Source organism: Terrapene carolina, unplaced genomic scaffold (assembly GCF_002925995.2).
Source record: "Terrapene carolina triunguis isolate 2854851 unplaced genomic scaffold, T_m_triunguis-2.0 Scaffold189, whole genome shotgun sequence".
Taxonomy (NCBI): domain Eukaryota; kingdom Metazoa; phylum Chordata; order Testudines; family Emydidae; genus Terrapene; species Terrapene triunguis.
Window position 1 is genome coordinate 1869945 of NW_020664540.1, and position 27526 is coordinate 1897470.

Genomic DNA, 27526 nt, shown 5'->3' on the forward strand with positions numbered 1-27526 from the left:
CACCTGGGAGCTGCGGGGAGAGGCCACTGAGGATAAGAGGCTCAAGCTGTTTGGGGTGGGCAAACCTTTAAATTGTGCCCTCCCACTCTCAGCAGGCACAAGTCAACTCTGGAAGAAGCCCCTAAACCCACCACAGGGCAGAATCCCAGAGCTCCCACCCCAATCTGGTAGGCAGAGAATGGGGGTGGGGAGCTCCACGCCACACTTCAACTGTAAAAGAGACATGCAGCTCACAAGCCACAGTTTGGCCACCCCTTCCCTAGGCAGTCATGGAATAATCTTCCCCCATGGGAAAATTTAGTCCTAATGCCCATTAGTTAGAAGTTGGTTTGTGCCCTGAAGGAAGGCATGGGAGGGAGGTGGAGAAGAGAAATGTTAACACACACATTGGGATTGGGTAGATTAGGGACAACTGGAACAGCAAAAGGAATTCTGTTAGGTTTTGTTTTTTTTAAATCAAGGAACTAGCAAGATGTTTGGCAAACAGCAGCCTGGTCCCTTTGCTTATTTGTTGCTTCACTGCACCCCAGCCTCTCTCTATTTGGCTTGTAAGCTCTTCGGAGACCATGCATGCAAAGTGTACCTGATAAAGTTTGAGCGCTAAATAGGACATTTTTAGTTGGCAGGACTTTGTTAAGGGAACAGTGCTGAGTTATTCTCTCCTCCCATCAAGAGATGTTTTCCAATTAGCTTCTGGAACAGCATCTACGAGACAGAAGTTTGCCTGTCATGACTGCATGAGGAGAAACAGCCCAGTTAAGAAGGGCACTGTACATTTCCATAACTGAGATGGATATTCCTAAAACCTGTTTCCTGTAGGAAGAGCTTACAGACAAAAACAGACCTAGAAATTACTGTGTCTAGCCAGTGGTCCATCTGGACCATTATCCTGTCTCTGCCAGTGTCTAGTATCAGATGCTACAGCCCTAGATAATGGATTTTGTGAAATAACCTTCTCATGGGGAGTATTTCTTTCTAATCATCATCGGTTAGTGATTAGTGAAGAATTAATTAATATACCATCTTAAAATTATACTGTTAGTGGCCATGATATCTTACAGCAGTGAGTTTCAAAGATTATTTTTTGTTACCTTTCAACATAATTGGACGATCCTTTGCTTTTGTATTTTTCTTTTAAAAGGTAAATAGTGGCAGATTTACCTTCCTTATACTGCTCATTTGTATTCCTCTATTGCAGGGGTTCTCAAACTGGGGGTCAGGACCCATCAGGGGGTCATGAGGTTAATACATGGGAGGTCACGAGCTGTCAGCCTCCACCCCAAACCCCGCTTTGCCTCCAGTATTTATAATGGTGTTAAATATATTTAAAAGTGTTTTTATTTTATAAGGGGATCGCACTCAGAGGCTTGCTGTGTGAAAGGGGTCACCAGTAAAAAAGTTTGAGAGCCACTGGTCTATCTTGTCCCCTCCACTAAACTAACATTCCTCTCTATCCAGTTTCTCTTCCTACGGAGGTCTTTCTATGCTGTTAGAAATTTTCACCGCCCACCGGTGGGCCTCCTTTTTTCTACTGTAAGATTTGGGGGGGAGGAGGGGGGTTAAGAGAGGATAATTAAAACTGAACATAGTATTTTGGGTGGAAGCATACCATTAAGATATACGATTATTTCAGTATTATTTAAATACATCATATTATTTTTAAAACCACCATTTTATGCTTGAATGTGTTTTTTATTTAGTTCACAGTGACACCTATGTGGGAAGAGTGATTCTTTTATAAGGTAATAACAGATTATACAATCAAGAGAGAACCAAAAATAAGAGAATCCATGGACAGTTTTGCACTGAAATAAAGTGCAAATTAAAATTGATTTAATTATTTTGGTGCACAGTCTGGGTATACAGCAAACTGAAGAAGCAAGATTTAAAAGGGAGATGAATTAATCCCACAGCTTGAATTTTAAAATTTTGTTTCTTTACTGCGTTTTTTTAGGAAAATAAAGATGAGAACACAAACTTGCCTCTATATCTTTAATAAAAACTCAGAGTTTCCTGTCAAGGAAATCAGTTACATTCTGATAATTAACATTCAAAAATTTAAGGAAAGGCAATAGGAGAGAACATAAGTCAACTACAAGTACACGGCAGCAAAATATTTTATTAATAATTAAGGATATAATAAAACAATATTTAACTCTGAATTTGTACCAATGCAGTATAATGCATACAGATAAATTTGGATATACACATTTTAAAGAAGATTTATGTACAATCATTAGTTACAAACTTTTCCATTAAGCATACTTTAAAAAAAAAAAAAATCCACTAAAAAAAAAAAAAAAAAAAAGAAAAAGTAAAAAAATTTCCAAAAAAAAAAAATAAAAAAAAAAAAAAAATCCACTAAACTGGAAAGAAGGAGGGAGGAAATGGTCGTGGGTTACCACGAAATCAAGACTGGGATACTTTAAATCAAATTTGCTCATAAATCAATATAATCAGCAAACAAGTATCATGATTTACAACTTTCTCAAAACATAACAAAAAATACATCCATTCATTTATTTTGCTAAGATGCAACAGCACAGCACACACAAAAGCTTTTCCATTCCACTTACTAATAAAATGTAGGCTTTTTGTGAGTTGGTCCTTTTACATCTTGCTGGATAGTTACTTACCAGAAAGCAAGTGTGTTCCCCAGCCATCTTGTATACAAAACAAAGAAATTACATTCTTCAGCACAGAAACTGGATTCTGTAAAATCCATGCACCATACTTTTTTTGGTTTAGCTTATTTAGTTTACTATTCATGCAGAAACTGCTTACAAATACTGCACCAGATAAGGATTTCCACAAATCTTAAATGCTGCACATTTATCTCATGAGCAGAAGACTGTTAAAAATGCAAAAAGCTAAGATCACACAATATGTTGGAACTGGAATTTATTGAGTTAATCATTTTTCAATCCATCTGATGCTTTTGCCTTTTTAAAGAATCAACCTTTCACAAAAGCTGAGATAAGCAAATCTTAAATAGAAAAAAATATAAACTCTCTTATTCACCTTTACAGAAAAAAAATTAGAAATGCTGAAAGCTTCACATGACCTACAGAGGAATATGAATGCTTTGATTTTTTTTAAACAATGGCTGTACATCTAACCATTGAAGAGACCAGACAGTAACAATTATCATAGTAATTAAACTTAAATATAATAAGCATTATCCAACTGTTGTCATGAAAGTTGCAATTGTATATTAGAAGTTATGACTACAATTTAAGTACTTAGCAAAATCTGAAATGACCTTTGTAAACATTTGCAAAATAATTCAGATGTTTAACACCATTAATAATCAATTTGTTTTAGCCAACAGAATAAGAAATGCAAAAGTAGATAGGTTAAACTGTAATTCCAAGCAGATATGATTTTGGAAAAAAGAAAAAAAAAAAAAAAAAAGGACGAGATGAGTACAGGTAAGGGCCCACATGAATTGAAAAAATAGGGAGAAGCATCTGAAGAATACATCTTCAGTATTGGGTTATGACTTACCAACTATATTTAATTTAAAAAAAATTCTTTGACAAATAATGTACAAAGAAGTCAACAGTAGAACAAAAATTCAGTGAATCAAAATAATTATACTTTGAAATTACATAGCTTGTTTCATCCAGAGATTTCAAAGCACTTTATAAAGGTGAGTAACTATTATTATCCCCTTCTTCCAATCTGAGGCGCTGGCTGTCTTGCCCAAGATCACTAAGCAAGTCATTGTGTGGGGAGTTGGGAACAGAACCCAAATTTCCTGAGTCCAAGTCCCACTCTCAAACATCTAGTCACAGCTGACCCCTAATATATCACTTTATTTCATTTGATACATATTATAGCTGAATTGTAAATAGAAAAATCCAATTGGTAGAGATGACTATAAATGCATCATGCTGCCATTAGACAAACAGTTCCTGTATCTATCTAAGGTGGTGTAACTTTAAGGTGTTGTTAAAAGGCACTTGTCTCTCAAAAAATATTTTGTTTTCTCTAATTAGTGTATTTAAAATATAAAATATCTGAAATGATTTACACTAGTTAAAATGTTGCAAATAAATAATCCATTACAAAGTAGTAATTTATAAATCTAACATGAAAGGAGCTATATGGGAAAACAGCTATATTTAAACATTTTTGACCCATTATTCCACTTAGTGCAGCATTCTGTATGATACTTCTACAGTAGCACACTTTTGGTATGATTTATATTGGCTACTAAATTCCTATATCCACAAAGGAAGAGGAAAGTGCATGTAGAAATAGAATCAGGTTTATTTAACAAGCTGTAGAACTAACCTAACTGCTTGTGAGATGAAGGAAGAACATCACACCAAAACAAGCCTTTTCTGAGTCTTATGTCTGAGATCACACATGACCAGTATGAAATGCGACATAAATTATGAACAATTTTGTGACTAACTATATTTACAAGGTTAAATCAGAAGTACCCACTGACTTAACTCATTTTAAAGTGGTTTCCATTTTCACAGGTTGCTGAGAAGACCCATCAAATCTAGATCCAATAACTGAGTTAAAATACATCTAAATGGCAATTAAAGATAATCCAGTGCAGTTTTCAGGGATTTATGGATGGCAGTAAAAAAAACCCTCACATTTATCTAATCAATGTATACTATAGTTTTCCTGTCTTTCAAGTCTCATAGCTACCTTCTAATAAGATGACAGCCTGAATTTGAGGGACTCTTTCCTAGATGTCCAGTACAACAAGAAAATGGATACAACCAGTCATTTATGTATGTAAATGTTAATTTCCAACATGTATTATAATACAGCTACATTGTAAAACCAAAAACACAATAAGGTGAAATGGATGGAACCAAATCAAACACAGAAATGAATAGCCAACATTTTTTTGTATTTAATTTTTTGATTAGAATAACACATTAGAAGTATGTCCATGCTGCTGTAAAATTGATGGATCTAATCTTGCATTTGGCCAATAATCTTAAATTCCCAGTCTTCTTTAAATAGTTTTTCCAGTACTGTATTTTAAGGAAATTCCTGCATCTTTGAGAAACGTGCATTCTCTGACTTTTGCATTAGGTTTCTTTAAAAAACAGTTTGACCAAATATTAGACTCTGATACTTATGCAATTCCTCAAGAAAGCCATATCTCCCACATAACATGGTGACCAAAATTGAAAAAATGGTGTACTGACAATTGCCATGGCAAGTGGGTGAAAGTGTGGGATAGCTGCCATATAGTCAAGCCAACTATTTACACAATCTCCATAACCCGAGTGAATATAAAAACACAACTTTTAATCATGTGCAGCTCATGGGAACTATCAGTCTACATAAAGTGCAAAAAAGAAAGCAATATCTAACATCAGGCCACTGCTTTTCTAGTACTCCCACTCATCTGTTTTCATGTCTAGATAGTAAAGAATATTCTGTGCAAGCTTTACTGCCTGCTTTCTGGCAACTTTAGATCGCTCATCTCCTTGTGGATCAACAGCATCAAGTGCCAGAAGTTGCTTAGTGAGGAGCTCTTCTAGTCTCATGTAGTTCTTATCAGTTCTGTTTCCATCAAAAGAGAGCACTTCCCTCTGAATCTGAGACAAGTGTCCAAGAACACTCCAGACTGCCTTATGGGATTGGTGTTCCACAACAGTTTGTTCACCATACATTTGTCTTTTTTCAAGTGCTTCCTTTAAATCAATATATGTTATAAGAGTTTGCACTTCTATTACTGCTCTTCTCCTGGCTTCTCTGATACACGGGTTCTTTCCTGGACTCACTTCATCCAAATGGGCAATTAAACCTTGCAGTTCTGCCTTGCATCCCAAGTACAAATCAGAAGCATTTTCTGCTTTGAAAAGTAAAGAATGAACTTCTTTCATTTTTTTGCGGATCTCTTCTATTTTTAGAATGGATTGATTTTGTGCCAAGTCATAAGCATGAGCAGAGTCCGCTTCCTCTTCCAAATCCAGATATTTCTGTAATTTGTTGATCTCTTCCACCACTTCCTTTCTGTAATTTCTTATTTCTGTGTGACCACAAACATCCAAAGCATCCAAATCAGCAATCAGACCTGTAAGCACACAGGATAAATGCCTGCAAGTCTCATTATTATTTACTCCCATTAAGACTGCAATAAGAGTTCCCCTAGCCTTGTTCACATCACACATAACTGAGTTAATTTTTGAGACCGAAGGATGTGCATCACTGGAGAGTGGCAGGGAAGGTTGCTGCTTTATACAGCTTTCTATAATCTCTTGAACTGCGCACACTTTTGTCAGAGTGCGATATCTTGCTTTCCGTAACGAGATTTTTCCTCCAGTTTTCACTTGAGTGAGTCTCAATACAATATCCTGAATACCCTCTTCAAATTCATCAGTTATACAGTTGCCACCTTTATAAAAAGGTGTGATCTCACGTTCCACCAATGATTGAGCTTCCTTATATATGGCCTCTATTTCCAGTCTGTGTGGATGGTTCGCATTCTGCTCCAATTCCTTGAGTAGTCTCTCTGTTTCCTGGGCTGCTCGTTTTCTCGCCTGCTGGATGTCCCCTTTTCCTTCAGTATCTACAGAATCTATTTCAAAAAGCTGTTTAGTCAGAGTCCTCTCCAGTTTCTTGTAATCCCTGTCAGTAGACAGGCCACTGAAAATCACCACCTGCTGTTCAATATCTCTGACTTCTTTCTGTATTTCTTGCAGCCTTTTGATGGAAGGGTGTTGGTTACCCATATCCATTATCTTATATCTCCAGTTCCAACTGAACTACAAATAAGGCAAGAATAAGAACTATGACTGACAAAATTATATCAGACGCTGACAGACATATTTCATACTACCTTTAACAACTTTTATAAGGCCTCAAGTCACTTTAAAATATTTAATAAAGTAATTTGAGCTAAAAAGCTACAGAGACTTTATTTACTGGTGTAAGTTTAAAAAAGAGGAGTGAACCACAACTTCAAAACATACAATATTCCCTGTTCTTTGGTGCATATATCTCTAATGCTGTTTGCAAGCTTCTTCCTATTAAATGATCTGCACTAGGGCTGTCAAGCAATTAAAAAAATTAATCACACTGTTAAACAATAATAGAATCCCATTTATTTAAATTTTTCCGTGTTGTCTACATTTTCATATATATTTATTTCAATTATAACAGAATACAAATGGTACAGTCCTCACTTTATATTTATTTTTTATTACAAATATTTGCACTGTAAAAAACAAAAGAAACGGTATTTTTCAATTCACCTAATACAAGTACTGTAGTGCAATCTCTTTATCATGAAAGTTAAACTTACAAATGTAGAATTATGTACAAAAAAACCCTGCATTCAAAAACAAAATATAAAACTTTAGAGCCTACAAGTCCACTCGGTCCTATTTCTTGTTCAGCCAATCGCTCAGACAAACAAGTTTGTTTACATTTGCAGGAGATAATGCTGCCCGCTTCTTGTTCAGTTTCACCTGAAAGTGAGAACAGGTGTTTGCATGGCACTGTTGTAGCTGGGGTCACAAGATATTTACATGCCAGATGCGCTAAAGATTCATATTTCCCTTCATGCTTCAATCATCATTCCAGAGGACGTGTCCACGCCGATGATGGGTTCTGCTCGATAACGATACAAAGCAGTGTGGACTGACGCATGTTCATTTTCATCATCTGAGTCAGATGCCACCAGCAGAAGGTTGATTTTCTTTTTTTGGTAGTTTGGGTTCTGTAGTTTCTGCATCAGAGTGTTGCTCTTTTAAGACTTCTTAAAGCATGCTCCACACCTCATCCCTCTCAGATTTTGAAAGGCACTTCAGATTCTTAAATCTTGGGTCGAGTGCTGTAGCTATCTTTAGAAATCTTACATTGGTACCTTCTTTGCATTTTGCCAAACCTGCAGTGAAAGTGTTCTTAAAATGACATGTGCTGAGTCATCATCTGAGACTACTATAACATGAAATATATGGCAGAATGCAGGTAAAATAGAGCTGGAGACATACAATTCTCCCCCAAGGAGTTCAGTCACAAATTTAATTAAGGCATTATTTTTTAACAAGCGTCATCAGCATGGAAGCATGTCCTCTGGAATGGTGGCCAAAGCATGAAGGGGCATATGAGTGTTTAGCATATCTGGCAAGTAAATACCTTGCAATGCCGGCTACAAAAGTCCCATGCTAACGCCTGTTCTCACTTTCTGGTGACATTGTAAATAAGAAGTGGGCAGCATTATCTTCCGTAAAAGTAAACAAACTTGTTTGTCTTAGCAGTTGGCTGAACGAGAAGTAGGACTGAGTGGACTTGTAGACTCTAAAGTTTTGAATTGTTTTGTTTTTGAGTGCAGTTCAGAGGTGAAAGTAAGCTGGTACGGGCCGGCACAGTGTACCAGTAAAAAAAGTGGCTGCCAGTATGGGCCGGTACACAGCCAACATTAAAGCGCTGTACCGACAGCGCCACTGACGGGGGGCCACCGGGGCCTGGCGATTTAAAAGGGCCTGGGGCTCGCGGCAGCGGCCGGAGCCCCGGGCCCTTTAAATCGCCACCAAAGCCCCAGCACTTCCAGCCACCACTGCCACTGCAGCAGTGGTCAGAGCCCCGGGCCCTTTAAATCGCTGCTGGAACCCCGGGCGGCGTTGGCCAGGCAGCACTGGCTGGGGGAATCTGGCTCCAGCCCTGCCCCTTCTGCCTGAGGCCCCTCCCCTTCTGGGGGCCCAGAGCCACCCTCCCCAACCTTGCCTAGGACCCCGTCCACCCTGCGTACCAATAAGTCCTTTAAGTTACTTTCACCCCATGCAATTATGTAACAAAAAAACCCCCAAAATCTACATTTGTAAGTTGTACTTTCACAATAAAGAAATTGCACTAGAGTACTTGTATGAGGTGAATTGAAAAATGCTATTTCTTTTATCATTTTAACAGTGCAAGTATTTGTAATCAAAAATAATATAAAGTAAGCAGTGAACACTTTGTATTCTGTGTTGTAACTGAAATCAATAAATTTGAAAATGTAGAAAACATCCAAAAATATTTAATAATTTTCAATTGGTATGCTATTGTTTAACAGTGCGACTAAAACTGCGATTAATTTTTGAGTTAATCGCATGAGTTAAATGTGATTAATCACCAGCCCTAGTATCAGGTTTCAAAGTAGCAGCTGTGTTAGTCTGTATCCACAAAAAGAACAGGAGTACTTGTGGCACCTTAGAGACTAACAAATTTATTTCAGCATAAGCTTTCGTGGGCTACAGCTCACTTCTTCAGATGCATGGAGTGGAACACACAGACAGAAGATATTTATACATACAGAGAACATGAAAAGGTGGAAGTACGCATACCAATTGGAAGAGGCCAATTGATTGGCCTCTTACAATCGAAAGCTTATGCTGAAATAAATTTGTTAGTCTCTAAGGTGCCACAAGTACACCAGCCCTAATATGCACTTTTGAATTTACACCGCTAGAAGTCTTTGTTCACTCCCTCAGCTATAACAATTACAAGCAATGCAAAACAAATTGGTTACTTCAGCAATGAAAAAAATTAAGGAGGCAATTTCCAATCCTTAATTTTTTTAGTACAATATACATACATACACACACACCCCTACCTAGTAAATAAATACACCCTTCCCATTCACTTGCATTATTCAGAATAGGGATTATAAACAACCAACATTGTCAGCCTTTTACCCACATCTATCTACCCCCAGCAACCCTCACAAGCCTCCTCCACCATCCAGTGCCCTTAACGTGCACCCATCTACCCCTGACAATCTACACCTGTTTCTACACACCCAGAGCCCTTCACCCGCATCCACCTCATCCAGCGCTCTTCACCTGTGCCCATCTAGTCCTGGCACCCCTCTCCTACCTCATTCAGTATCCTTCACCCCCCACCCCTCCCGGCAGCCCTTCACTAATCACTTTCACTCTTCACTTTTCCTCACTCTTTCCAGCTCATTTGAGGTCCCCCTTCCAGCACCATCTGTCCCCAAGCATCATCCATAACCATCCCCAGCACTGCGGCCCCTGCATAAAATAGGAGGGGGGGGGGTGAGATGGTCCCTAGTCCCCACAGATCGGGATAACCACATGGCGCCTACCCCAGCCAGCAGCCTTGGGGGAAGACAGTCCCCTGGAGCAGGCCCCGATCCCCCCGGAGCCCGGACTCGCTACATCCCTGCAGGAGGGGCCGGGATCCGCCGGGCCGCGCTGCGCCACCCCACCGCCGGCAGGTGGTGACTTCACAATGGGGGCGTCCCGGGGGAACGGAGAGCGAGTGCCAGGGCCCAGAGCCGGCTCCCCCTTAGCGGCGTCGGCAGCGAGCGAAAGCCCGGCCCCGGGGCCACAGGTGGCTGAGAGCCCCGCGTGGAGACCCCGCCTCCCCCTCTCCTCAGTCCCCCGGCAGCCCGGACCCCTTCCCTACCAGCGCCCCCTCTCCACGCCCCGCACCGCCCCGGCAGCCCGACCCCTCCCCAGGCAGCCCCTGCTCTGCTCTTCCCCGCGACGTCCGCCCCTCACCCGGCTCAGCAGACGCGGTTCTCCCGCACACGGAACATGGGCCGGCTACACAGTCCCCCGGGCCGGCCCCTCTGTCCCCCCCTCCCCGCCGGCCTCTCACCTGTGGGCCGCCGGCGGCTGTCAGCAGCCCGCAGGCCAAACGGCGGCTAACCCGAGGACCCCCGTCCCCGCCCTCACTCGGCGGGGGGGCGCACGGGGAAGGGAGCGAAGGGCAGCCGGAGCTGCGCAGCCGAGAGACCGAGCGAGACGCTCTATCCCCGGTTACCGCCGCCCAGAGGCCGGAGCTGCGCCGCCTGCCGCACCGCAGGGAGAAGTTTTGGGCGGCCTTCTCCTTGCGACAAGGCCGTAAAGCCGCCGCCGGCGGGGAGAGGCGCGATGGCAGCGGCGGCAGCAGCGCTTAGAGCGGGCCTGCGCGCGGGGCGCGTGTGTAGCGGGGCGCGCCGCTGCTTCTCCGGAGCCGGTGGCGGCGCGGGGCTCCTGGCCGCTGAGAGGGGGCACGAGCCGGAGAGCCGGGTAAACAGGCAGAGGGGGCGCAGGGTGACGGGGAAAGTCTCCGCTGAGAGCCCGGCCCGGCCCGCCCGGGGTCTGTCCCCTTGTTTTGGGGGAGGGATCCCCCACCCCGCCGGGGTTGTAGTGCTGAGTTGGGTAGTCCTGTAGGCAGAGCGGGGAGCCAGAACTCTCGATCCCCCTCTCCCGGGAGGGGGGACTCCACCCCTGCCTCAGGCTCCAGGCAGGTGGACCGCTGGACCTGCATGGAGCCTCATTGCCCCATGGTTTTGGGTACAAGACTTGGGGCCCTGCTGGGTGCAGCTAGGCACTGGGTGTCAGGACTCGTGCGCTTTGTTCCCCCGGGGGCAGCAGGGAATCTGCTAGGCCAGGGGTCGGCAACCTTTCAGAAGTGGTGCGCCGAGTCGTCATGTAGTCACTCTAATTGAAGGTTTCGCGTGCCAGTAATACATTTAAACGTTTTTAGAAGGTCTCTTTCTATAAGTCTATAACAGATAAACTAAACTATTGTTGTATGTAAAGTAAATAAGGTTTTTAAAATGTTTAAGAAGTTTCGTTTAAAATTAAATTAAAATGCAGAGCTCCTGGGACTGGTGGCCAGGACCCAGGCAGTGTGAGTGCCACTGAAAATAGCTCGCGTGCTGCCTTTGGCACGCGTGCCATAGGTTGCCTACCCCTGTGCTAGACTCTAGCAGCTAGAGGCTGGGAGCCAGGACTCCTGGGTTCTCTTCCTGGCTCTGGTGAGAGAAGGGGGGGTGTATGTGTGTGGATTCTGGGGTTATATTTTCCCTGGATTATCATGCTTCCCGTATTCCCAGGGCTTCTCATGACAGGATTTTACTTGCATTTCCTGTTTAATTGTTTGAAGAAGTTTTGTAAAACCGTCAATAGTATTTGGACAGCACTTCTCAAGAAATGAAACATTTTCCAAGGGTCACGGCAAGTCTCATAAAACCTCATTAGCTGCTTTTTAATTGTATGTGGTTCTTGATTAGCAAATAAATGAACGTGTTGCTTAGGAAACAGTAAGGTCTGGTGGAACCCAACCAGCAAGTGATTTGGAATCAGACCCTAATTACTACATTATCATACAAGTAGAAGCTAGAGTTTGAGAATCTTTACACAATCCAAATTTCCTCAATATAGCAAAATTAGCGAAGTCCTAAATCAGGGATTGGCAACCTTTGGCACGCTGCCCGTCAGGGAAAGCCGCTGGCAGGCTGGGACGGTTTGTTTACCTGCAGTGTCCGCAGGTTTGGCCGATCGCAGCTCCCACTGGCCAATGGGGGCTGCGGGAAGCAGTGCGGGCTGAAGGATGTGCTGACCACCGCTTCCCGCAGCCCCCATTGGCCTGGGACGGTTTCCGATCCCTGTTCTAAATGTTGATTCCACAAGACCTGGGTTTAGAATTTTTTTTTCTAAGCACAGTGCAGGTGTTACCTGTTCACTCAGCTCTCTAAATAAAGAACATGAGATTAGGGACCCGATCTTGTAAATATTTATACATGCACTTAACTTTATGCACTGTGCATAGTCCCACTGCAATCAGTGAGAGTACTCCTGCAGCGTGAACCACATACGGGCACTAGTTTACGTGCCTACGAGATACAACTAAGATTAATTATAAATGGAGAAATAAGAATGTGGTGTTGTTGTTTAATAACTTTGTCCCTTTTAAAGCTTAACTTTAAAAATGCTGGTAGCATACAATAATTTATATTTCTATAGTGCCTTGCCTTTCATCTGAAAGTGCTTTACATACTTCAGAATGCTTCTCCGACAAATATCACCCTTTTTTTGTAGATTGGGAAACTGTAGAACAGAGAAGGTAGGTTACTTGTCCAAAATCAAAAAGTGAGTCATTAACAGAGTATGGTAGTAGTCCAGAGTTCTCCCTACTCCGCCCTCAACAAACCACTGGTTAGTATCTCCTTTGTGCACTCTTACAAGCATACACAAGCAAAGAATAAACTGCAAGGAAAACTGCAAATGAAAATATATACGAGACTGATCCTGTACCTAACAGTCTCCTATGCTACCATCAAATATATTAACAAGACAGAATGTCCATGACATGAAGAAATGAAAGTGTGATCTAAGGGTTTCTTTAGTCTGTGTCTTTGATTGTAACCCAAAGTCACTTGTGCCTCTCTGACAGATTGATAAACATATCATAAAAGTGAATTACTGATGTAAACTTAAATCAAGCTAACCTGAACTCTCAAAACTTTTTTGTTTTCATTGTGTTTTAAGATTAGATTCAACTGTGTGAGACATTTTTATTATACTTTTCTAAGAAACACTATGCAAATTTTTTTTTTAAATGTAATTTTTTTTAAGGCTTCAAGATTCTGCCCTCCAGCACATTCTTGCAATGATTGGATTGGTCCTCCTGACAGACAGTCAAACCTCCGACCAATAGTATTTCATATTCCTAAAAATGAATCGTCACTGGGACGAAGACTTAGGGAATTTAGACAGGAAACTCAAGTTTGGAACCAACAATTCTGGGCAAGCCAAAATGTGTCATTCAGAAAGGTGAGCATGTAGATGAGGTACTAAGCCACTTGGTGGTGCTGAGTTTCCTTAAGAATTTGCGGCATTAGCAGCTGATAGAAAACATGATTCTGTTTGGCTAGATGAAAGATTTTTCACAATTTGCATTGTATAGTGACATTGAACCATGATCATTTTGTATTGTATAGCTGTTCAGAATAGTTGAGAGCACTACAACTAATTATTTTACCTTTATAAACTATTACTAAATGTTGTGGTTTTGCAATTATTTATCCCTTGCTTTAAACTGATTTTATAGTTGATTAATATAATAGTAGAGTCTTTTTGCCATTAAATAGGCTTATCAATACTGAGGAGTGCATATAAAGATGAGCTGCAAAGCTAAAAAGTGTGTGTACTTTACTGTTGCTTGAGGATGTATAAAGAGATTCTCCAAACTTTTTGCAGTTTGTTTTTTACATTAGAAATATACGGTTGTGACTATCCTCTTTTCTGGAGGATCTGGAATGTGAGATTAAAGCTCGTTACTGAAAACTGAGCTATTGTTCTAACTCCAATGGCATAGATGCAATCACTGAGGGGAAAATGAGGGACATAGCTCCCCTCACCAACTTTACTGTCCTGTTGATGTGTTTTTTAAATAATGGCTACAAGCAGTACATTTCACTCCTGGTCCCTCTCAATTTTTTTTTTCTTACATGGGAAGAATATGTTGAATTCTAGGTTTGGAGAGGACCAACTCATCTATTCACCTCCAGCTGTGATGAAAACTGTTTCTGGTTTTTTGTTTTTGTTTTTAAGATAGAAATTTTTTTTAACTAAAAAAAATAGCAACCAATTTTTAAAATTCTATTAAGTAACTATGAATTTATTTTAAAAGGCTTAAGATCTTTCTATGAATTCAACCATAATAGGCATAAGTCAGGAAGACCTCAAAAGGTGATATGTTGCCTTATTTAAAACTTACAATGTAAGGTCCTGATCCTGAAAACAGGTAAGCATATACATACCTTTACTCACATGAGTAGTGCCATTTACTTCAGTAAGACTGTTTGCCTGAATAAAATTATGCACATTCTTAAGAGTTTACAGAATTGGGTCTAAATTCATAGATTCATAGATTCTAGGACTGGAAGGGACCTCGAGAGGTCATCGAGTCCAGTCCCCTGCCCGCATGGCAGGACCAAATACTGACCAAATGATTGTTTCCTGAAGAGGATCCAGTTAACTGATTATTGGTAGTCATTATCGGGTGTATAAATATTGCTCAGATTCTTGAAACTATTGATCAGTAAGATAGCTGACTTCAAGAATTAAATACATTTAATTATAATGTTAAATGTGTCTTAGGGAAAAGAGGAATTCGTTTACTCAAGACTGAAGGCTAAAGGTCTGGAAATGAAAGATGAAACAGGTTAGTGAGATCATTGTTTTTAAATTTTTAAATGCTTTCTGAAAGGGAGGGTTCTGGTTAATTTTAAGTTTTCACCAAATAGTTTAAACTCTCCTAAAAAAAACTTAAGAGTAAATCCTGCCTCTGCCTCCATGGCTGCAGAGCATCACTTGGCAGTACTGCCAATGCAGTTCTGTGGCCCAACAAGGCCGGGTTGGTCAGGGTTTGAAAGGCTGTGCAGGTGTGTGGTAGACCATTCATCTCTACAGTAGCTCTTTGCATAATGGTGCCTGTGGGTCACACACACATTCTGTAGCAGAGCAAGATTTCCTGAGTCCTCAGTTCAGTGTGTTAATCACAAGAACAACCTTGATGTATTTATGTTGAAATTTATTTTCAGGTCAAAAGGTAACATTGAGTGCAGAAGAAATGGCAGATTTTTACAAGGACTTTTTAAGTAAAAATTTTAAAAAGCACATGTGTTATAACAGGTAGGTGTGTGCTCTTCCTGTTAGGTTAATTATGTGTATTACCCAAGTTAAAGGGACACCATCAACTTAGATCGCTCTTCTGTCTGAAACTTTTTGCCTGCTGTTAGAAGTAGTACCTAAGGTTGTTTGAAAGAGATTAGAAAAAAATACATTTTTCCCTTAAATTTGTTTACTTTGCATGTGACAGAACTTCATGTATAGTCACTTTGAGAATTTCCACTATTTATAGTTAGATCCAGCTCCCCTGGAAATTAATCAGTCTCTCCATGGACTTAGATGGGAGCTGAATCAGCCCTCAGTCAGTCAGTTTCCCTTTTTATTGTACAGTGTCTTTCACACAGCTACGGGAGAAAAAATTACAATTGGAAATGTGATTGTAAAACCACTTAACTTTTGAAAAATTGAGTAGACCTCTAGTTGACCGTGTCCCTTTTAAACATTGAATTAGGCAGTGACAATGTGTGAATGTTTTTGCGTTCAATAGAAAATTTTGCCATGTAAACTAAATAATATTTAGCATTTGTACTTATTCTTTTTTATTTTTCACCATTTTTACCTATAAGCTTACCAAACTGAAATTGATTAGTTTTGCTTTGTAGGGTGAGGTACTTGAAGTTGTATGGGTTTTTCTTTGCTGTATGTGAACCCAAGCTAAGATCACTCCTGAGAGAGATCCTTAGCATCTTTATTCTTGCATGCAGCATCTCTTTCTCCTCTGTTGTGTTGAACGGTATTGGACCCAAAAGAGTTAAGGTGCTACTAGAAGTAGTGTTTTTCTGCTACAATATTCTGATCTTTAATATTACACATTTACTATGAATTGTAGTTTGGAGTTATATGTACAGTAACTTTGTACTTTTACCATAAGAACCATTTAAAAAAAATTCCTTAATGTTTATTAACTACAGAAAAACACACAGCAATAGCCTTAAAACACTGACACTCAAAAATGCTGTGGTTATTTATTTTGAATAACAAGATGGTTACAGCTGTAGCAAATGTATTGCCTGGTGCTTGGGAACGCAGACAGTGCTACTCCCTGAATTGGCCATCAGAAGGCTCACTGTAGTGAACTGACTAATATTCTACCTATCAGGTAAGAGTTCAGAATCTCTTCCTGAATGTAGTCCTTGTTGCTATGCTGCGATCAGCTCAGCTGGCTATAATTACATCATTTTAATTATACAGTGTAATTGTACAGCCCAGAAGATAGCAGTGCTTATTATAGGCATTCTGATTTCTGAGGGCCTAGCTTATAGAATCTGTTATTCATGCGTTCAATTGTACACTCTGAGCACTGCCAGTTGGACTGGGAGTTGTGGCTGCAGTAGAGCTGGAATTTGAAAATTCATCATGCTTTTTAGTGTATTTTAAAAATTAACTGATACTATGACTGCATTGGCTCCAGGAATATGCATTTAGCAATATTTATACCGAAAACACTATCTAGTTTTGAAAACTGGAGTAAAAGTGTAAGCAAAGGAAATAAACAGGAAATGAGATTGTAGCATATATATAATTGTGGAAGTAAAGGGGAAAGAGAGACAATTACAATATTATTAGTGTGACCTGTTGATTTACATGCATTTTAAGAGAGCTGTTGGGTTTTATCTTTGTTACATTTTATGTGTAGTTTGCTACTAATTAAGGCCTGATCCAGGGTCAGGCCTTTATTGTGCCAGGCCCATACATAAAAGCTTTCCCATAGAGCTCTGCCAGTTGATCCTGATCAGTAACATCACTACTATTCCAGCACTAAGCCTGTTTTGACCAGATCCTACTAATTGTGCAGTGTTTTGTGAAATAGACAGATGCCCACTGGGAATTAGAAAGATATGACAAAACATCCATACCCTTCTCACAAATGAAAGTATTTGAAATCAGGTATCAAGAGGTGAAAGACTAGTGCAGACTGTTTAACCTAGATCCCGAATTATTTCTTAAAGGCATGCCTCCTTCCCCCCGCCCCAAAAAAAAGGTAAAAGAATAAATATAATTTTAAAGAACATGAACTTTGCAAAGCAGAATACTGGCTGAATAAAATATATATTGACTTATAAACCTAGCATTTGTCATAATGGATCAGATAATTTGACCTTTCAGGACTGACTTTTTTCTGCCTTTGGCAGTGATCAACTCTGCCCATCCAAATGCATGCATATACACATACACCTGGCTAATAGTACAGCGCTGTATAAGGAGGAAAATTCTCCCTGAATGCTTGATGATCAACTTTCCCTCTAAACTATGAGGCTTGATAACCCTTATCTTAGCTTGCATAAGTTCAAATGTAATTGGTATAATTGGCCATAAAACTTTCAACCCCTCTTTAACTCTAGTAGCGTATTAAACTGAGTGCCTGCAGCCATGCATTCCATAGACTGATTACACAATGTGTGACTTCTTTTTAACCATGTACTTAATAGTAGTACTTACAAATTTTCATAGGCAAATTAGCCCTAATTAGACAGGGGAATCAATGCTGTGAGGAAAGAAAAGGTAGGTCATAATTGAATTGTCATGTATCAGTGCCTCTAGGATAGCTAATGCAATTATTTACCTCTTTCTCCCCCCCCATCCTCTCTGTTTTTTCTTCTTGTACTGATTGTTTTTCTGGTGCTGGAATCTAGAGAATGGTACAAACGTAATTTTACTATCACGTTCCTCATGGGACAAGTGGCCTTTGAGAGGGCATGGAGGAGGCTTGGCTGGAAAAAGACGAAAGTTGGAAATTAACGCTCACCGTGTCGTATAGAATACAACAACACCGTAAAGACTGTTGGACTGACACACTGTCTGTGGTCACATTCAGGCTCTAGTTGCTGTGGCAGTAATTCACTGTTTACTTTGTATACCGGGCCACGTGAATGAAAATAGCTGCTGATCTTGACTTCGCATTACCATGTTACACTGGAACATTCAAAAGTATGCCCAACCAAAAGCTATATTGGCAATTTACCAACAGCCGAAGGGCTGCACATAATTTACACACAATGGAACAGATTGCAGCCACCCTCGTCATTAATCTGGCGGTGCAGCCCATAGAGACGATATGATCCAACATACCATGATTCATCTTGTTCCACATCCTGTAGTCTCCATGGGCCATATCAGTATATAAAAGATGGAAGTGGCCATGGTCTGCACTGGCTACATGGGCTACAATTTTCCCACCCTGGTATAATCATTGTAGAGGTAAGTGCAGTTTGTGATTGTACATTGATTAAATTTAACTTAAATTTTTAAACACATTCTTATTTAGAGTGATTAGAATCCCTTTTTTAAAGTAACACTTAAAATACTATGTAGATTTAATACCCTTATAAATGACCAAAACAACTGAATCTTCTTAATTGATCTATTCTTGTGAAAACAAACTTGACTAAGTGATCTCAGTTATCAGAGCTCAGATGAATAAATTTAAGGTTTTTTAGTTTTAAAGCAAATAAAATGTAAACATTGTCAGTCATTTAGCAGCTATGATAGAAAGGGAGTTGAATACAGAGGGTGAAAAGTGCTAGTAAATGCCAATTCATGCCTGTTAATTACCCTCAAAACACTTGCTGCTCTCACCAGGTTCCTTAAGCACCCAAAAGTCCTGCTAGCATCAGAGGGCTTTGGGTGCTCAAGGAATGCCGTCTCATTAGTCAGGTGTGCTATTTAAACTAATTCTTGCAATTTCATTGTACCAGTTCTGTATTATTTAAAAGAAATGACCTTGCACTGAGGGTGTTTCCTGCCCATTAATGAAGTTGAACAGATGTGTTGTTTGCTTTGGTACCTGATAAGTCGATTCTGCTGAATGGAATGTGTATGGACAAATGTGAATGTTTGAATTCCAGGGGTGATATTTTTGATACAATGGTAAAGAGCAGTAGAACTGCAAATATTTGGTGGAAAATAATGTATGCTTCATTCTTGGATTTGAAAAATCCACAGCAAATATATGAAGTTCTTGGGGCCAGCCAAACCTGTTACCATTCTCTCACCCTTCCAAGTGGTCCCCAGTGGTAGAGACCTATCTCCTCCCAGTTGTTTGGAGCTTGATCACATGGCCACTGCATGCTTGACCGATTGCTTGACATCAGCAAGGGTAGCAATCCTCATCAGGTGGTCCATATCTCTATTAAAATAATCAGATCCAAATATACAGACAAAATATATTTCCTCAAAACTCTAGGTGGGAATGGGCACCAACACAATATTTCCTCCACATGCATATGTGTGTACACACCCTCCAGCCCTGCAAAAGTTACTTTGTGAAAACAGCACATTTGGAGTTCTGCAGGTTTAGGGGGTGGGTCTGGGGGATGAGGGGGAATGGCCAAAGGACATCTCTGTTGAGCATCATCTGCTAGCATTTGTTTTCATGCTGTCATACCCCCTCAAAGGGGGTGTATAGGCCAAGGCTTACTATCTCAGCCCTCTAGAGATGTTTTGAGATCCACAGAATAATCTTGCAGTACTCAGGGCATCCATGAATTTGGAAGGTCAAAGTCCATGCAAGTAAATTATTAAACATGCAGCTTTTCTTTCTTTCTGTAAAGATTTTTCACATAAATCCCATGTGTGGTTCCTGCATTGACCCACTAATGGCCCCATAATCTGGTCTACTTATGTCAGGGCACCCACATAATGACTTATGGGGTTAATGATCTGTTGGCTAAATGATCTGTTAATTTTCAAGTTGTGGTTATGAGCCCTGATACAACATGTTTCAGTAATATTGTGATCGGACTTAAATCCATAAGAGAAAATTTTGTATGTAAATCTAAATATCCAGGTGAACTCTCCTGCTTTGGATTCTATTTTTTTATTTCTATCAACACAAAAGCTGTATCAACCTGTTTTGCTCATTCTCTTGTAATACTGCTATGTTTCCTTGGACATAATGGTTATGAAAGTTGCATATTACATAGTAGTTTAAGCTTGGAACTGTCCCTGCTGTATATTTGTTTGTTTGAAATGTCTTATCCTTTTCAGAATATTTTTATCTTGAAATAAAACATTAGACATGTTATGTGTAATACTCCAAGTCTTTTCATGAACTCATAGTTGCAGTATATTTTTCTACAATCCAGGTTTGGGTGGCCTTTACATGTTGTTGAATTTCAAAGAACCCAGTCCTGAAAAAACAAGCACAGTCCCCATAAAAGAAGTTTGTTCACATTTAGCAGAGCGGGGGAATCAACACTCGGGTTCAAAATCAAAATACAAGCCTGGTAGAGAAGTACTTTAGAGTATCAGCCACAGCCTACCCTTTCCCCTCCTAAACTGGGACATATAGATTTGGACTGTGCATGAATCTGCTGCCCTCTCTGCTGATCTGTCCATATTTACCCCTCTCCTTTGCTTTATGGAGAAATGTCAGTCATCTGCCAACTGCAATAAGGAGCTATATGGGATATCTATAATTTTGGGGCCCGGCATTACTACTGCATTGGCCCCTAAGGCATCCATGTAGTGGGATTAGGATTGAGTCCAAGATACTTACAAGGCAAAGTTTTCCAGCTGTACTTCAGCTTTTCCATTGATCTCTTGCTCAGCAGTAGTTGGTATGTTAGATGTACTGTCCATACTGGGCGGGGAGGGAGACACCACTTGTGGGATTTCTTGACTTGTTCATCACTGTTGGTTTGATCAGCTGAGATGCTTTTGCTTTAGTCCTTTCCGAGAGTGGAAAACAAAGGTCAGTATTTTCAAAAGTGGCTGCTGATTTTGAGTGCCTCAAGTTTTAGGGCTCACAACCTGAAACACTTTGATACTCTCCACCTTTGAAAGGCGGAATCTACTGTTCTCTGTGACTAAAGTGGAGCTGCCAGCTGTGCAGCGCTTCTGAAAATCAGGCCCAATCTGTCTCAAGTGAAGCATTTGAAAATGCTCCCAGTCACATTCAGTGACAAGGGTCCACTTTTAGAACTCTCTCTCTGGCTCACCAGAGCCTGATCTTACTGAGCTTTTTTTTTTTTTTTTTTTAAATGATGGACACCGTTAGGAAGTAGGTGATGGAAACTAAAGTCCCATTCCTGCAATGAGCTCCACGTGGGCAGCCCCCCTACACAGATGTGCAACTTCATTTCCTTCAGTAAGGTTCTGCTTGGGTGGAGAGATGTTTGTATGGATCTCATAGCAAACAGCATAAGGCCTCAATCCTGCAAAGTGCAAGATATTAATTCAGAATATCCAAAAAAGCTACCATGAAAAGATGCTAAAAATAATGCCTGTAAAATTTGCTCATTACCAAAACCACATTAATTTATGGAGACAGTGTTGTGAGCAGCCAGAGGCTATATCATTTTGACAGCATTACATTTATTTATTTTTTCTTCAGGCAAGGCACAGTTATGATGCCTTCTGTGTTAAGATTTATCAGTAATATCTGCTGTGCATCAAATCTAAAAAAGAATATGGAGCTTCCATGGTCTGTTGAAAATAAAATTCTTGTGTCTATAAAGGACTATTATAGCAACAGAAGCTGGTGGAAAGATCAAAGAGTAACTTCTCTGTGCACCAGCTCTCCCTATGAGGGGAGGAAAAAATGCAGAGGAGCTATTTTACCAACTAAGTATTAAATTAATCCTATCAAAAAGAAATAAATACATTTTCCTATTTCACATAGCAGCAGTATCATGTACTGTTTAATCTGTCTCTCCTTTGCAAGGATCTAATACAGCAACATTTTGGTGATATTCAAATAGTTAACCATTTCCCAACAATCACCTAAATTATTATGTTCCAACAGTCTTAGTATTTCCTGCTATTTGCTACACTTCTTCTCTAGTGAGGCATATATTTCAGTAGACTAGAAGAGGAGGATGTATCATAAAAGGAATGAGAAGGGAGATTAAAGGCTCCTTTGAAGGGCTTGCTGTGATTATAGCTCCCTTGTGATTAATAGAGAAGATTAATAAATCTCAAAATAACTTTATCCAAGGAAAGCTTGAAATAAAACTCCCCAGAAATCTAGTAGGAGAATGTCAGCTCCTATTGTGATATTTTCTAAGTTTCTCTGAAAATTAAGTGCCCCACCAAAAAAATCACTAGTTCAAAAGTCAGAGTTGTCATTTGTAAGCTAGCACTTTTGGCTCATATGTTTCATAAACTTGTCATTTTAGGAGGGACTGTACGTCAGCCAGTTTTCAGCTTCACAGGTCCATTGCTAAGCAACAAAGAGTGCCCCTTAGGACAACCAGACTTAGCCTAAATGAGGATTTCTTTTGCTGTTTGCCAGGAGCTTCACCACCACATTTTTGCATAAAACCAGGTAAATTGAAACTTAACTGCAAGATGGAATATTGGATGCTGGGAGCTGTGGTCTATATCTCTACAGTAAAGATACCAATACCTGTGGGACACTGTAATCTACTAGTTCTCCAAGAGTGGTCCTGAGCTCTAGGAACCCAAAGGAGTTCTCAGAACAGAAATAAATCTTAGTTTTCCATATTTGTTTTTAAATTATTTTCTTATACAGTCTGTTGAATTTTAAATATAATACACTTAAGACAGCAATTCATAAGAGTTATTTATGCAAGTCAAATGACCTCTTTGTGCCTCAATTTTATGTATGTTAATAGGGTTAATTCTCCCAAGTGTTGTGTGGCTTAGCTGACTGACATACTCAAAGGGGAGATGCTGTAGAAGTGTAAACAGTACTATTGGCTAGAAATAGTGATGGTAAACAGAATAATTTCTCTAAATATGATTTATTAGTGTTTTTTAATATTTCAGTGCACTAGCAGCCCTGATGAGAATCCAGGCCCCATCTTACTACAAGCTGTACATATACATATTAAGATATGGTCTCTTCCCCAAACAGCATACAATCTGATTTGCCTTACTAGATCAGAACATAGGTCCATTTAGTGCAGTATTCTGCCTCTCTGGATATAGGAAATGTACCCTGATCTTCTGTGAGAGAGACACAGGTGCTCTTCCTCAGATCTGGCCAACTTGTGTTCAGCATAGGGCCTTGGATGGAAAGGAGACAGCAAGGGAGTGGTGGTATGCCATCTTTGCACTCTCTGATACCTAGGATAAATTAGAGAAACCCTGAGGGCTACTGTTCAAAGAACCACTATGCCACCCAGGGATCACTGGAGCGCAGCAGTGCTCTGTCCATGCCCCCTTCCTCCAGAGAGCTAGGGGGCTAGGGATGGCTGGGAGGAGGAAGTAGCATAGAATTGGCTGTATGTCACCCAAGGATTTCTCTATGCCAGGAAAATCCTCAGATGCCTGGCGAAGGAGCTTTACAGATCCTGTGTGTCACCGAAATGTAGGCATAACTAGACCTAAAACAGACCTCATTTCTCAGTGGGCATGACTGGGAAGGTGAATGGAAGATTAAGTTGTAAATAAGGGTGTAATGCATTAGGCTAGAGTCAGTCTAGCTGAAATAGGCAGGAACATGCTGATACTAGGGACAATGGACAAGATAAACCTGAAATGTAGAGATCAAGTGATACATGGATAAAGAATGCTGTAAAGTAACTGGTTCTTGGAAAGTAACCAAGCCAGTCATGAAACCATATGATGCAATGTATAGCCAGGAATGCAGGTTCTAGTAAAGATGAATATAAGGAAAAAATCTGCTGTGTAACTTTGGATTTGCACTGTACCCTGCATCAATCCTCTGCATTTGAGCCTGGCCTGCTTGTTCATAGTGTTGCTGTATGCCAGATAAAAGTACCTGAGTGACAAATTCCAGAATCAAACTGAGTGGAGAGGGACTTGGGGATCCCAACATACAGCAGCACAAAGGGGATGTGTCACAAAACTGTCACTATGGCATTTAATAATCTAATATTCCAGTATTTATAAAAGGACCTAAAGAACAATCAATTTCAAACCCAATAAATAGATCATACATGTTATGTCATAAGAAAGGATGTTTACTGAATAAGCAGCAATAAAAATGCCATCTGTTTAAACAGTCTTCCACACTGAGGGGCAAATCCTCCATTGTGGAACAATGAGAATTTACACCAGCTGAAGCTTTGTCTCTGAGATTTGTATTTTTCTGTTAAAGTCTTTGAAGTATACTGTCAGAGATGGAAAAATTAGGATTATTAATTGTATCTCATTGTTAAAGCACTTGGTTGAAAAGCTTTAAATCTGCTGTTGAGTTAAAGGCCTCTCCCTGAACAATTTGTCACATGACGATCATTATGTAATGCACATTGTCCATTTTAGAATCTTTTAAGAAAAGATTTTCTTAGTTACTGTTCTAGAATTATTTGAATAATTTAATTGTCTGATTTGTGTGTGTGCATATATAAAAAAGCACACGCTTTGGGGCCCAACAACCTTAAAAGGCAAAGTTCATGAAATGAATTCTAAACTTCAAAATAGATTAATTAGCTTGGTAGCTGTCTAACTTGAATACAATTAGGGATCACAATTTTAGGAGTGCTAGTCACAAGATGGATGGCATGATACAACGTAAAATTTTCTCTGGAGAGCTAAAGGCAAGACCATATTGTGCATTGTTCACACCAATAATTGTTGATGCTACCAATATTTATGTAAGAAACTGTTTCAACTGTCCATACTATCTGGGAGCGAAGAAAGGATGAAAGGGGAGCAAAGCTCCAAAGGATATTTAAGGAATGAGGCAGGCACCTCTCCCCAGTATTAAGCAAAATCATATCCACCCTCAACACCAACCCTTTGGAAAGCTTCCAATTTCCTAAGGCATAAAATTATAACCAGAAAACCAGAACAAAATGCCAAATTGACTATGATATGAGGGGCTTGGGTGACCTAGGTGTAAATAGGCACAAGTGTGGGTTCCACACCAGGGGAGAAGTCAAAAGAAAACACCTCACCCAACTTCAGGTTTTGTCATGGGATGTTTTACAGCTGTTTGAACTGAGGAAAGCTTTTACAAATTAGTTCCTCAGCTGCCATGCTCCAATACTCCCCTATGCTTAGTTCATCTGTCTCCCTCATTTTAGGGTGCTGTAGCTTGTATGGATTACACCAACCTGGAGTAACTCTCCTAGGGGTTGACGACACCCAGTACTCCAGCTAGCTGAGTTGTTTGTATGTTTTAATTACATTTCCAGCAGTGAGAGAGCTTTTCTCCTTCCCCAATGATTTGTCTGCTACAGCTACAGGAAGGGCCGGGAGCATCTGTCAGATCTCAAAAGACTCACTGAGCATGCTCAATAATTCCCCCAAAATGATTGCTATAAATCTGGTTGATGTTTGTATATGGCAGTTGGGCTGGGAGGAATCAAAGACTCTGTCCCTGGGAGAGGCTGGCTGTAGAATAGCCATCAGATAAAGGGTACTAGCCTTTTTACCACAGGGAGTTTTCTCTTGAAGCCCGGGAGGTTTTGCATTGTTTCTGTAAAACCAGCAGTCACAGAGGATTATTGTTTGCCGGCTTGAGCCCATAATAATCACAGTCATTACCCAACAGCTAGTCAGCACCCTGCACTTCATTTAACATATAATTAACAATTACATTCTAATTTTTAGTTCCATTATACACTTCTGTGGAAATTAGAACAGCAATTGCACTTATTTACAGCATGAACTTCTTAATAAAAGCCCCATATATTACATTTCAAAAACAAAAAGGAAGAAGGTAAATCAAATTAAATAGTAGTGCCCAGAACACTGAATTCTAATCCTGGATTAGCTCATGGTCCCAATTTAGAGAAGGGAAAGAAAAGAAAAAAAAAGTGTGATCCTTTATGGCTATAAATGCATATGTTCCTCCATCAGTGATGAATTACAAACCTCGCAGTCACATTTTCACAATTACATTGTAAAACACAATTGGGGGGGGGGGGAATGTTAAATTGCTGCACACAAAGGGGTCCTTTGTTGGGTAGATTTGTGGTCAATGTTATACAGTAATGAAGGTGAGAAACCATTATTCTTCAGCCTGGTTTTTGAACCATGAGAGTTTTCAGACACATGGTCATGGTATACTTTTTGTGGCCCTGCAGCACATATTAATAGCTGTAATATGATGTATGCAGTACATTTCACTTTAATTATTAATGTGCATTTCTTTCTTTTGTTCCCAATATCCACTTAGAACACATTGAGGCATGTTTTGGTTTTCTAAAATGTAGTTACAGTTACAAAGTTATTTCAATACTGATGATTCTCTAGATGTTTTAGAAGAGAATGTAAAAAAAACAGAGCTCAAGGGGACAGACTAAGGCTTTTACCTTTTAATTATTTGTCCTATGGAAAAAGATCTGTGCCTCAAAGTGTCAGTGATGTTGCATCATGATGCAGTGACACACATGTTGATGGTGCTGCCTCTTCCCCAGTGAGTTTCTGCATAATTTAAACCTTTATTATGTTAATTAAGTCTAGCCTTTATGGTGTGAGGAAAACTTTCAGAATGTGACCTGACACAATCTGTGGGCCTGAGTCTGCCAACAAATTAAGAGTGAGATTCCCTCCCCCCACCCCCCAACTCCAGCCCTATATCTGGCTGGGAGAGGATTCCCCTGGTGCAGGAACTGAGGTGGACAGCTACAAGACTGTCTTCTGAAGACCCTCCCACAAGCCCTGGCATAGGGGGCATACAAAGGGTGGGGTGGCACTGCAACACTGTGGCGATTCTGACCACTCTTTCATTATTTAAGTACAGCAGAATAGCTTCAACAGGAGAGAGACTGAAGCCTCACATCAAAATATCCCGTAGCTCAGAGATTAGAGAACTCTCCCGAGAGGTGGGGGATCCAACTTCAAATCCTTTTTCCTCCTCTAGCAAAGAGGGCAGAATTTAGCATGGGTCTCCCACGTCCTAGCTGAATGCTCTAACCTAGAACTACCCACCCTTATTACACAGGAGGGCCACATAAACCTGAGCACAACCTTGTGTGGGCTAAACAGATTCTATATTAAGATTAAAAGTCACCTGTACTGGTTTATTTTTCAAGTTCAGCTTGTTTCCAGGGGTGGCAGGTTTGTATAATTTTTAGTGGTGCCCAGAACAGGTCCAAGTCCAGCCCTCCCCGCCCCCCCTGCTTGCCTTGTAAGCCGATATATATTTTTAAATGTTAAAATATGAGGGCTCTGGGGTGGGGCTGGGGATGAGGGGTTTGGGGTGTGGGCTGCAGGGTGGGGCCGGGGATGAGGGGTTCATAGTGCAGGAG

The 27526-nt window shown here is 40.3% G+C and overlaps 2 protein-coding genes across 4 annotated transcripts; one reads left to right on the forward strand and one right to left on the reverse strand.

Annotated features, from left to right (window-relative positions):
* Window positions 1-3407: 3407 nt before the first annotated feature.
* On the reverse strand, window positions 3408-10836 carry BAG5 (BCL2 associated athanogene 5). Of its 2 annotated transcripts, none has more exons than XM_026654233.2 (2): window positions 10594-10836; window positions 3408-6744 (listed from the first exon to the last, which is right to left on the reverse strand). In XM_026654233.2, the coding sequence occupies exon 2, from the start codon at window positions 6720-6722 to the stop codon at window positions 5370-5372; it is 1353 nt and encodes a 450-aa protein (XP_026510018.1). In that variant the 5' UTR covers window positions 6723-6744; window positions 10594-10836; the 3' UTR covers window positions 3408-5369. The 2 variants fall into 2 exon arrangements, with proteins under 2 accessions (XP_026510018.1, XP_024072965.1); XM_024217197.3 differs by lacking the exon at window positions 10594-10836 and adding an exon at window positions 10494-10554 and having other exon boundaries at window positions 3408-6749.
* Window positions 10837-10843: 7 nt separating this feature from the next.
* LOC112118777 (apoptogenic protein 1, mitochondrial) lies at window positions 10844-20258 on the forward strand. Of its 2 annotated transcripts, XM_026654243.2 has the most exons (5): window positions 10844-11006; window positions 13341-13538; window positions 14868-14931; window positions 15311-15401; window positions 18032-20258. In XM_026654243.2, the coding sequence occupies exons 1-5, from the start codon at window positions 10869-10871 to the stop codon at window positions 18135-18137; spliced, it is 597 nt and encodes a 198-aa protein (XP_026510028.1). In that variant the 5' UTR covers window positions 10844-10868; the 3' UTR covers window positions 18138-20258. The 2 variants fall into 2 exon arrangements, with proteins under 2 accessions (XP_026510028.1, XP_029767961.1); XM_029912101.1 differs by lacking the exon at window positions 15311-15401.
* The last annotated feature ends 7268 nt before the right edge of the window (window positions 20259-27526 follow it).

Coding starts and splice junctions, on each gene's coding strand:
- BAG5 (XM_026654233.2), bottom strand. CDS start 6,722: ATGGATATGGGTAACCAACACCCTTCCATCAAAAGGCTGCAAGAAATA.
- LOC112118777 (XM_026654243.2), top strand. CDS start 10,869: ATGGCAGCGGCGGCAGCAGCGCTTAGAGCGGGCCTGCGCGCGGGGCGC. Junction 14,932..15,310: donor GGAAATGAAAGATGAAACAG/GTTAGTGAGATC, acceptor ATTTATTTTCAG/GTCAAAAGGTAACATTGAGT. Junction 15,402..18,031: donor AAGCACATGTGTTATAACAG/GTAGGTGTGTGC, acceptor GCTGGAATCTAG/AGAATGGTACAAACGTAATT.